Source organism: Apus apus, chromosome 20 (genome assembly GCF_020740795.1).
Source record: "Apus apus isolate bApuApu2 chromosome 20, bApuApu2.pri.cur, whole genome shotgun sequence".
NCBI lineage: Eukaryota > Metazoa > Chordata > Aves > Apodiformes > Apodidae > Apus > Apus apus.
In genome coordinates, this window is record NC_067301.1 from 3,405,077 (window position 1) to 3,417,294 (window position 12,218).

At 47.3% G+C, this 12,218-nt stretch overlaps 1 protein-coding gene across 5 annotated transcripts in view; it reads right to left on the reverse strand.

Moving 5' to 3' along the window:
- SAMD11 (sterile alpha motif domain containing 11) overlaps positions 1 to 12,218 on the reverse strand; it is a 113,907-nt gene that overhangs the window by 66,251 nt on the left and 35,438 nt on the right. For 4 of the 5 annotated variants that reach the window (XM_051637202.1, XM_051637201.1, XM_051637205.1 and 1 more), the window contains one exon: positions 3,709 to 3,759. The exons of the other annotated variant lie outside the window; for it this stretch is intronic. In XM_051637202.1, coding sequence (XP_051493162.1) covers positions 3,709 to 3,759 — 51 coding nt within the window. The remainder of the gene's footprint in view (positions 1 to 3,708; positions 3,760 to 12,218) is intronic. 5 annotated transcript variants of the gene reach the window in all.

The following is a 12,218-nucleotide window of genomic DNA, read 5'->3' on the forward strand; positions in this document are numbered from 1 at the left end:
TCCCTCAAGACATCAAGTAGCAACAAATAGGAGGAAAATCCCTTTCCTCCCTGGAACTCCTTTTTCATCCACACAGTTTATTTCCATGAGATGCTTCAACCTCAGAAGGGTAAATCCTGCCTGTGGTGCTGAGCAACTGTGACTCACAGTGAATCAGTGGGAGCAGACAGCAGTTGCCTTGTGGTGGAAACCAGGCTTGAACATTGTGTTTACTATTTTAAAATCTGACAGGCTGGTCTGGAAGTAAAAGGAGAAGTGCAGCATTTCCTGAACCACTTTAACACATCTCAGCAAATAATTCCAGGAACAGTATGTCCATACAAGGGAATTCTACCTTAAAAAGGGAATTTGAAAGGAAGACTAGTTGTAAACAAAAACTCAAACCTGGATTAACTTCAAAGCTTAAAAGGAAAGGGAGTAAAGAACCTGGCAAGACCAGGAGAGATTCTAATCTTGCCTTTCAGGACAATTCCCCCATCTCCTGCTGTTGGCTCTTTGCATATAGAATGATTTGTACCCAATTAAATGTCTTTTTATCCAGGGCAACACAGACAGCAATCCTAAGATGACTAAATCACATGAATCCAGGTTCCCTCTGACAACTTGGAAAGGAAGATCAAAGACAAACTTATGACAAAGGGCAGGTCAGTGAGGAAGGCAGCTCTGAGACCCTGATGTACAGCAGCACAGTGGCTGGCTGTGCCCGTGCAGGTGGGGTGCAGGTTTCCTCACAGGGTTTGGGGTGACCTGTGGAGCTCCCATGTGCTGAATTAGGCAGGTCACTGCCAACAAAGGCCATCTGAACCCTTCTGCCACCCTGTGATGTGGCTTAGATGTGCCAGATGTTTCCCAGAACCGTGGGGCAATTTAGGGTCACTTCAATACATACAACATTTTTCTGTATCAACACATAACCACACAAATTACTTCCTTTGCTACACAGCATAACATCTGCTGTTTTCTTCTGAACTAGCTGGATGGGCACAATTTTTGATAGTTAGACTAAATGATTAATCTGCAAAAGCCAAAGTCCTGTTCCCAGGAGCAACTCCTGACATTTCTGCCAGGAGAGAGTTAAACTGAAAGGAAGAAACAATTTGGCTGAGGATGCCCAGGAAGTTACTTGCTGACATAAAAATCAGACCATTAGTTTATTCTATGCATTGCAAGTTCAGAATTCATCTTTTTTTAAGATAGGGATTCTGATTTCTAAAGGTGTTTTCACCCTTAGTTGCCAGTGTGTTAAAACTGCCCAACTGTTGTTCACATGCTCTTCATTAAGGCTGGTGTCAGCACTTCCATTACAAACCTCTGCCTTTTTGGACTTTATGACTCAGCCATAAAACTTTGCTCTAGGGTGAAATTTATCATGGAAGGGTCTGCCTGGAAGGAATCCAGTCTTTTGTATTTTAGAGTCCCAAAAGCTTATAGTAAGAAACCAGGGATTTTATTCTAAAGGCTGGCATTCAGAAACCTTCAGCTGTCTTTCATAGGAGGGCTGGCTGAGATGTGCCTTCTAGATGCTCACTGATCAGGGTGGGGTTTTGAATTCTTAACACTGTACATTTTAGGGATTACGGGGATTTATGCTTCAAGGCCAAAGTCTGTGCCTACTTAAATACAAAGTGAACACCTCTGCCCTCACTTGCTCCCCAACGGAGCATGAATCAGCACAGAATTCCCCACCTCTCACTCCCTGCTGCCTCCCCTGAGCCTTATGGGGATGCCAAGACTTCATTCCTACTCCAGCACTCGGTTAAATACAGACGTTGTTGCCCCCTCAGGGTGCACAGGTTGTAACCTTCACGAACCAATGGTGCCAATACAACAGTCCCAACTGTCCTCAGGTTGAGGGAGGTAGGAGTGGGTCTGTGTCAGTGGGTTAAAATGCCAGAGACTCTTCATGCTTCACTCCCCTGCTGCCCATTCTCATGCCACAGGTTGGGGTTTTGGGTTTGGGTTTTGTTCTGCCCACAGAACAGGGGCAGAACTTGTCAGCACAGCATTTGTAGGGCAGGTGATGGAGATGGACAAATTCTAATGCTCTCTCCTCCTGTCCCTGAAGCCTATACTTACAAAACCTTCTGAGATTTGCAGATACAGCAGAGAAATGCCCACACCAACCCCAGCACTGATAGGTATGTCACTCTCTATGCTCTTAAACAGTTTTCTCCTGAGCAAACACTCCACTTGCTGCCCTGAGTCTAAGGCACATTAAGTCTTGTCACAAAAGTCATCAGATAAAATTATTTGCACTGTGTCCAGACAATGGGATCTCTGCAGAGTATTAATTGTTCCTTAAATGTTTGTGGAGTGGCCAGCATGCAGCAAGCACTTCCACAGCTAACAGTAGTAGCAGCAGTTGTAGTAGCAGTACTTTCCTACTTTTTTCAACCTCTCATTGAACAGGAAGTTTACACCAAGTATCAGAAACTACTTTTAGCCAAACAAAGCAGTTACGAGTGCACTGCTGTTTGCAGCAGATCCAATGGACTGGATCCTGCTTTCTCCAGTAACCACACATGTATGGAGCACATCCAGAGCCAGGACTACTCTGCACCCCATCTACCTCCTGTTCCATGTTCTCCAAGAAGTTTCCCAGCTGCACATTCATGTTTCCTGTTTGAGAAAAGCAGCAGTACCTGCCAGGCTATCTCGTTCAGATGTGACAACTGAGTGTAAAAGTGAAATTTCAAAATTCCAGCTTCCTTTTTCTAGTGCAGAAGCAAATTCCCACAGCTCTGTTTTTAAAGGATTAGAGAAATTTATGAGTACTAGCAACACGTAAAGAAAATGCAGTATGCTCAGGGTATCAACTGACCCAGAGGTCACAAAGGAATATTCATGTTTGTAACCGGATATTTTCAATTTATTAATTTCTACCATCTCAGGGTATCTGTTACTGCAGGAAACCAGACTTTAAAACCAATATACCACACTGGTTTGGCAATCCTTCTCACAATTCAGGCTTTGTAAAACACTTGTCGTTTTTTGGATGCCAACTTTTTCCCAAGCTGATTGTACTGCCCTGCACTTTTGCAGCTGTAGTTCCCCCCCATCCACACTTCATATTCCAAAATGCAGAGTCCCATGGCTCCAAAACTTCATACTTCAATTCTGCAGTCAGGCACCTCCAAGTTTCTGCAGGACCAGGGTGTCTCAGTTGGTACCATATTATCTAAAACATCTGTCACCCAGTGGTTCTTGCCACGGCAGGCACAGGCCCTCCTTTTAGGGCAGCACTGCTTGAAGTTTGCAAAGCAGATCACTGCAGCCCCTGAGCAATTCAGGAGCATCAGCTGGTCTGGCCTTCAATGAGCCTTTTGTGCAAAGAATCACTTTTGCAAATGAGATGCAGGCTCCCATGTCTCACATGTCAGGAAACAAGATCTGGCCCACCCCAACCTTGCATTCTTTCAAAAAGGGACCAGCATAAACATATCAAAACCAAAAATGGGCTCTCATTACAACCCTAATCAATACTCTCTTCCAACATAAAAGAACGTTCCCCCCGCCTCCCCCAAAGACAACTTTCCCCAAAATAAAAACTAAAGAAAGGGTGGTAAGGGGAGAAAGAGGAACAAAGGAGGAAGAAAACAACCCACAGCACTGACAGAAATGTTCATTTACATCTAATAGCATCCATATGCCATGAACATATCATAAACTCTTAGCCTACCATACAGAGAGGGTGCCCCAAAATGGTACCTGCAAGAGGTCTCTCGGAAGGAGATGTTTAAATCCCAGTGGGTGTGTATCCTGTTAACAAACAAACAGAGAGGTCAATGGCACAGGCTGAATGCTGCATCTCCTGCCACTTGAAAGAACTGCTCCATCATGACAACCCACCCATGGTCCTCTTAAGCTCCCTCTCCCAAGCTCTCACCCACAACCTGCTGGGCTGTGGGGTGCTGCACACACATGCCAGTCCTGAGCAGGACTCACTCTGCTGTCAGAGCTGTACAGCAGCCAGAGAACTTCTCTGTGCTGCCTGCAGTCTCCCTGGTAGGTGCAGAGACTGCAGGATGTTGTCTCAACTAATAGGGTATGTTCAGAGGAAGCAGAAAGAGCTAAGCATTGACATTTTATGAAGAAAACCCATGTATGTCTGTACCGTGTTCCCTCCTCCACTCCCGCCCCAGCTGTAAATAAACTATCAGCAATTTCCCACCTCGGAAATTAATTCCACATATTCTGTCACTGCCTGCTGACAAGCAGGAATAGCAGATTTCATATGAACAATATCCTAAATTATATCAGGGGGGTTGGGTTGTTGTTGGTTGCCCCCCACCCCCCTGTTGCTATTACACATCATCTACACCAACCCAGAGGGTGAAGGCAGATGCTTGACCTTCTGAGGTCTGGTGTGTCCCCTCAATCCCAGGGAGCACTGATCTGCCCCTCACCCAGAGGAGGTCTGTGACCACCACTGTGTCTCCATGTCAACATGATTGATGAGAACCCCAGCCACTTGAGACCAAACTCTCAAGCAAGCCCATATCCTTGTACAAACCCACTCCCCCATCTCAGCAGCTGCCAGTGAACACGCTGGCTCCTGGCTGTGTGTAGAAATCAGCTCCTGCAGATCTAGGTTCCCAAAAGCATTAAACAGGAATGGCTGCAAAAATCACAAGTAGCTGAGGCCAAATGCACTTTTGCATATTTTGTGCACCCCCTGTAGCCCCCCTGTAGCTAAAGACCATCTGACTGCAGAAAAAGCCTGATCTAAAACCTGCTGAAGCAAAGCAGCCCTTCTTCTGGTTTGAATTGGGCCAGAAAATGCTTAAGCATGACCAGAGAAGTCAATAGGACTTGACTCAGGTTTGAGTGTCTGTTTAAGTGCTTTCCTGAATGGATGCCCCTGCTCAGAAATCAACTGAAAACAACTCTCAGCACGAAAATAATTTTACATCAAAGCATGATGCTGCTGCAAGTTTTACTAATGTGATGGCATATCTTTTGTGCTCCCCCTGCAAGGCTGGCTCAGGATGGGAGTCTAGTTCCTCTCCAGGTAGTTCTTTTAGAGGATTGTTAAGACTTGAGTAGATATTAATTTCTGCCAACAAAGTAACAGGCATCCATCTAGTGTAACACTACCTGGCAGGTAAAAAGTGTTCTTGATGCAGCACTCTGAAAGCTGGGCTGCAACACTCCTTTCAGCCTAATGCAGCTCATTCCAAAGATCCCATCCCCACTGGGAATTGCCATCACTTCCAGCTCTCTGACTCAGATCCTGGACTGCACAGCCTTGATGGGAAGGTCCAGAGCCCATCCCATGCCAAGGAAGTAGGTAAGCAGGTGCCCCCCAGCTGTGGCACTGCCAAAGGGCCACAAAATGCTCCACGCAGGTAGCAAAGGGCACAGAAATCAGAGCAGGAGCTTCCCTGGGCTCCTGGCTCCATACTTGGGGTCCAGGCTCTGAGTTAAGCTCTCAGCTTTCCATAAAATGCAACTTCTCCATGGTCTCTTGCAGCTGCTGCCAGGGGTAGGTGGCAGCTGGTGATCCTCAGTGCCAGATGAAGGCAAGGCTGGAGGAGGCTCAACTCAGCCACACGTCCAAGTGCAGGAACAGGGCAGCAGGGAGTTGTAAGTAGGGGGAGGGAAAACCTCCTAGCAAAGGAGCAGCTCAGATCCACATAGAGGCAGAGACATCTATCTGCTGAGATGGATAATTAAACACCCATATTTAGACAAATGAATAGGTGAGAATGAAATTAAATCCTAATTATCTTTTTTTCTGGGGGGGAGGGGAGAGGGATAGGGAGCAGAACCAAGGACTCATTCCACATCTCTCTGCTGTTATCACCAATTAGATTTCTGAGGCTAATGTACATCTTGCTTTAACGGGTTATTCATCCAGCTGAAATCAAATCACTAATAATTTTCCACCTATCAGATACACAAGCCCGTCCTGAGTTGTATGAAGAGTGGTGAGCAGGAGCCAGGCCCTTACAAATTAATAACAGAAAAGGAGGGAGAAAAAAACCCAACACAGAGCCAAGCAGGGAAAGGTGCTACAAGGTGCTGCTGTCTCACCCACCCACAGTGTGGTCAGGCAGAAGATGTTCAGTAACAATGACCAGATGGGCCCTACAGCACCAGGAGGAGACAGGTTCCCTGCACAGCTCTGGCTGATGGGTACACAGGCTGGGGCAACTAACCAACTGCTGCAGAGGAACCTCAGCAAGGAGGGAATAGGACATCAGGGTTTGGTTTGTGCAAAGAACGAGGTTGCTCATATGTGTATGTGAACAACAACAAAGAAGGCACAGGCAGGGCTGAGGCTGTCCAGGGCACTGCTGGAGCCTGGACTGGAATGAGAATCCAGCCCAGAAGGAACAGAGCTGGCAAAATATTGGAGAGCAGCTGGGATAGTTCTTAATTTAAAGTTGTTTTTTGTCTTCCCTGTTGTTTCTTTTTTACCCTAGCAGTCCCTGCAAGCTTTCAGCATCAGTGTGCCAACCATGGAAGAGGCCAACAGAGTGAGTCAGGCATCCCCCTGAAGTCTGGTCCCTCCAGGGGCAGTGACACCCTCATTCTGCAGCTGAGCCTCTGCTGCCCCCAACCTGCTCCTCCTGCCCCCAACCTGCTCCTCCTGCCCCCAACCTGCTTCTGCTGCTCCATCCAGTTTACTCCACCACCCTGGGTGCACACAGCAGCACCAACACACATGCCATAGAAGTGGGGTGGGAGAACACTGGGCAGCATCCAGCTACAGGAGCAGGTCATTACTGCCAGAAGGAGAAGCCATCACAGGCAAAAGGGTGGATTAAGGACTTCTGTTCAACTGGCACAGCCCAACACCACCAGAGTCACTGGGAACTCAGCGTGCCCTGGGTCAGGCCCCACGTGCCACCATCGTGGATGGAAACACAGGGCACTGAGGCCCATGCAATGCAAACCACAGCACTGCAGCTTGGGGAGATCTATTTGCAGGTGCCATTATGCAGGCTGCTTGGCTGGGTGGCACCTCTCTTCACTTCCACACTCTCCCCTCTATCCATGTCGTGCTGTTTTCAGGCAGTCAGCATGAAGCTCATGCAGGCACCGAGCAGGGGTAGGCTCCTCCAGAAAACCTCATACATGGTGCTGGGAAGAATGGCCTCAAGATTGCAGCAAGACTGAGATTTGCTGGGGGCATCTGGGTTATTCTCCACCATGGAATTGATGTTGCAAGGTCAGATATCAAGGAGATACAGAGAGCAGCCAAGAACACCTGCAAGTCAAGATTGAATTTGCTCTCATTCTCACACTTCACCTTTCTTCCCAGTCTCCCATCTCCTTCCTGGGCAAAAAGAGATTTCTTGCTGTTTACTATATTTTACCCTGCATAATCCCTGATAAATAAGTAGCCATTTTCTCTCTCTGTCCCCCCTCAAATATTTGTACTCATTATGTCAATGACACGCTTCCTGGCACTCTGGGCCAAGTCCAGCCTTTGTTTCCCAGAGGGATCTTTAATACATTTATTGGATGTAGTGACTGTTATTAAGTGGTGCATGTTTCAGAGAAAAAGAGGAAGGAGGGAGGAAAGAGAAAAAAGAGAAAATAAAGGGTTGCAGAGAACAGAATAAAGGACTGAAAGAAAATAACCAGTGGAAGCTGTGAAAGAAGAGGGTCATAAAGCAGCAAAATGTGTCTCTAGTCACAAGAGGGGCCCTGCCTCTCTCCTCCTCTTCCTCCTGGACCCCAGACATCCTCTGGCTTTGGCAGCAGGTACAAAGCAAAACTGTGGGGCACATCCACTCAGCTCCAGCAGGAGCAGGGATGTCACACAGCCCAGGGTGTTTGGGAGAGGCCAAGCAGGAGCAGGAAGGCAAAGGCCATGGAGTGGACACTGCACATCAGCTGGGAGGGCCTTGGGACCCCACAGCTTGGAATTACCAGAAGGAGCATGTGACAATTATAATGGGGGGTGTTTGGGTTTGATCTTCAATCAGTTAGGGAGTCAAAGAGCAGCAGCTTTATGGGATGTAAGAAGCAGCTTTCCTCTTAGAAAGGCAGGCAGTGGAAAGGCTGACAGCCACTAGCCGTCCAGGCTTCCTTTGCTACTAGGAAATGGACACTGAGTGAGGAGAATGTTGTCCAGCTGGTCTGGGAGGTGGCAGATGCTGAGGGACACAGGAGAGCTCTTGTCCCTGTCTGGACTCTATCCATGTTCATGGGGCAAGGAGACAGTGTCACTCCACTCCCTGACCAAGCACCTTCATTTCAAATGCTCTCCTCTGGTGCGAACTAACACCAACCCCACGCCAGGCACCAGGGTCATCCTGCTGGAACAGCCACAGAAGAGTTGGGGGTGTGGAGGGAGTGACATAATAAAGAAGAAAGGGCTTAAAGGCAGAATGAGGTCCTCCAGAAACCTGCTTCTCAGTGCACAGACACCCTGTTCCAGGACAACTTTTGTTATTTCTCCTCAAAATGGCTTTTATTTCAGAGCAATATTTGGCAAGGAACACAGGCCTGTTGTGTGCTCTCATTGTACAATCTGCTCCTACTTTTGCTCCCAATCCTCTTTCTTTTTTTTTTAATAACACAATTTCAAAGGCATTTTCACCACAGGTGTCCCTTTGCACCTACCATGCCCACTACTCAGTCCTGTGTCCATGCCTACTGATACCCCATTAGGTTTCCTTCAGAAACAGGTCAGGTCAAAAACTTTCACCACTTTAAGCAGGTCCTTAAGTATTACTGCCTCTTATAATCAGCCATGCCATCTCATTTTGATGGGGGCTTGGACACACTGAGCAGTTCCTAAGCTACCATGTTACATCTCAGACCTCTTCTCTTTCTCTGCCCTCGACACAAATGAAAAAGGCCAGTTTTAAAATAGAAATTAAATCCACACACCCAAAAGACAATGTTGGGCTTAAATCCAACAGCATGTGAGGATCTTACTGTCAAAGCTGAACCTCACTCTCTGCCTACACTGGCTTCCCTCTGTTGGGAGATTCTTGGGATAACCTAAAGGAGATCCTCAAAGGCAGTTTGAACCTCAGTGTGAAAAGCTGCTCCTGAGGTAACACCTTCATCACTTTCCCAATGAGTGTAAAGGAAGTTAATGCTCCCTAAACTACTGCAGAGCAGTGGAATTTGTAGCCTCCAACTTCCTCTGCATTGCTTATTTTGTGTCTAGGATGAACCAGAGAGCAGTTAACAAAAAAGCAGACTGGCAGATCTGTTAGTTTAGCTTGCTGGGGAGAGGCAGCTTAGTTTGTGAGAAAGGAAAAAGGCTTCATGAAGCCAAAGTTCCAACCTGAAGTCTGCTCTGCATAGTTCCTGCACCAGTTCAACTGTGCCAGGGTTAATGTGACCAGAATAACTGCACAGGGACACAGGTGCACAGGTATGGAAGTGCCCTACACTGATGCCATTCTTTTCCCCAGATAAGAACAACTCTATTTCATGGCCAGACAAGGATCCTCACCAGGAGTCAGTGCAACTTGACCAAACCATCCCCATTCAGGCAACACAACCATGCCATGCAGGCAGTGCTGTAACAGAGCAAGGTTTTTCAGGAACCTGAAATCTGATCAAAGGAAAAGGATTTTCTCTGCAGTGCTGTCCCAGTAATCTGCAGAGCTGAGTGCTCACAGTCTGGGTATCAAGCTACGGTATCAAGCTCAGCAGATGCTCCTGGTTACATGAGACAAGATTTTAAGCCCTCTATGTTCCAGACAGGAGGCACAACACAAAGGCTACTTAGCACACCCTGCAAAGCAGGCTAAGGAGGACTCAGAGGGTCTCACTACGAGATGAAGACATTCACCTTTAAGCTTGGGTCACCTGGATTTCAGAGCAGATGAGCCAAGCTCAATTCAGTGGGAGGCTTGGTCTCCTTGACTTAATTACCTTTGTGCAAGGCCATGAGGTGACACCATTTTGCAAGGAGCTGGTTGTGAAACAAGCTGGCATGCACTGAAATGCACCAATGTCAGTGGTAGTTACAGGTTTCTGCTCCTTCCTAGGACAGCAAGAGTATCATGAGGCAGGTTTTCTCTGCCTCAGACCTCCTCTGAAGGCCATCACCATGGGCAACTGCCTGAGATTACAGAAGAAATCACTGTCAAAGGCTAGGGTGAGGGACTCGCCAGGAAACTAAGCTCCCATTCCTATTATTACCTAGAAAGGCTGGACCAGATGATCCTTGAGGTCCCTTCCAACCTGGCATTCTGTGTTTCTGTTCTAATCCCTAGAGACTTTTCTTCACTAATGCCCAGACCTGAAGGTAGCAGAAAGCATTTCCTTGGGTCACCAATGGCAAGAAAAAAGTCACTATAGAGAAACTGAGAATAGGAGGAAGAAGAGAAGGCACCAATGTTCAAAGCAACAATGCAGGTGTTTATAATGGTAAGTGTAGTGTGCACAAGGGCCATCCAGGGGTGCAAGAGGAAAACACAGGTTTGCTCAGGCCCTGACCTTGTTTTCCTACTATCACAGTTTAACCTATTTCTTCATCTCAGTGGGAGACAATAAAACCTCAGCCCAATCCATCACCAATGGGGGAGGATACAACAGGTGAATTAGAAGCAGAAAGCAGATGGGGCACTGTCTCTGCTGGGCCCCAGCTGTCATGTCTGTGAGCTGTCTAGCCTTTATGATGCTGCTGCTGTCCCTGGAGCCCGTCCTGTCACACCTTCCACCCCAGTCCCTGGGCTGCTAATGACATTGGGAACAGAGCCAGAGGCTGCTGCCTCCAGCAGGGCTGGGCAAGAGGGGGTCAGGTCAGCTGCCATTCACTGCTCCTGAGAAGGTAGAAATAGCCAGTCCTCCTCCTCTTTGGGACAGAGGGGTTGGGGGACAAAATGCTTGGAAATGCTGAGGGAGTTGAGCAGTAGATGTTTCTTGCCTGGGCATGGAGCACTGAGTCACATTCTCTTTTTTTCTGTTATTCCTGCACCCATCAGAGTGCTGCCTGGCCTGCTTGCTCCAGCTGTTCCAGTTTCCCCCCCACACTGTATCAGAGCCCCCAGGAAAATGAAAAGGAGAACAACTGTACAAAAGCAGTGGGAGTCTAACCTACCTGGTAAGAATCATAAAACTCCTCTAAAGAATCAAGACAAAGCCTAAACAAGAAATCTTCAGACAAACTGATTGAAAAGTACTGAAGAGCACAGAAATGGTAGGCTGGGGGACCACTGGCTAATAACTACTAAGTATTTTTTCTTCATTTCCTAATAAACAAGGCAAAGCAATTACTGTAATTAAAGATTTAAGATAAGAGCACTTTATATTTGGGGGGGCCCAGCATATCAATTACATAGTTATCATGTGGTTTTCCCTCCTAACGAGACAATCTAGCACTATTATTTTGCAGAATTAAAAGTATAATTAAGGGGGGCAGGAGAAGAAGGGCAGTTTAGCAAAGCTGAGGAGGAGGGTTCCCTCTCCTCTGTGGCTCCTGTGTGCAGGCACAGTGCAGATACATTCCCCAAACACCTTTTCATTTCCAAGTGATAACCCTTGAGCATGGCTGTTGGACAGCTGAAATGATAAACCCAGGCTTTAATTACAGGCAGGTTTTATGAGAAGAGCTGGTTGCTGTTTTGCCTCCCTACTTTGAAGCTCTCAGCTGTTTGAATGTACCAGCATCTGCTGGAAGGTAAGGAGGGAAATAGCTCATCTGACTCTGGAGCAAGAAATACATAAAACAGAAGAAAAGCAATTACATGCCTTTGGCTTCTGCTCCTCTGTTTTTATAGGACTTGTCTTAGAATCTGAGTGATTTTATGCATCAGAGGAAGATGACAATCAAGATGAGTTGCAATGATATGCATGGGAGGCTGAGACACACTGCCTGTAGGTATTTACTTTCCTGTAGTTACAGGTCTTTCCCCTTTTACTCAGCTCTTGTGAGACCCCACCTGGAGCACTTGTGTCCAACTCTGGAGCCCCCAACATAAGAAGAACATGGAGCTCCTGGAGAGAGTCCAGAGAAGGGTCACAAAGATGATCCAAGGGCTGGAGCAGCTCTGCTCTGGAGACAGGCTGAGAGAGCTGGGGGTGTTCAGCCTGGAGAGCAGAAGGCTCCAGGGAGACCTTAGAGCACCTTCCAGTGCCTGAAGGGGCTCCAGGAAAGCTGGGGAGGGGCATGGGACAAGGGCAGGGAGGGATGGGATGAGGGGGAATGGATGAAAACTGGAAGAGGGAAGATTTAGGTGAAACCTTAGGAGGAAATTCTTCAATGTGTGGGTGGTGAGACCCTGGCCCAGGTTGCC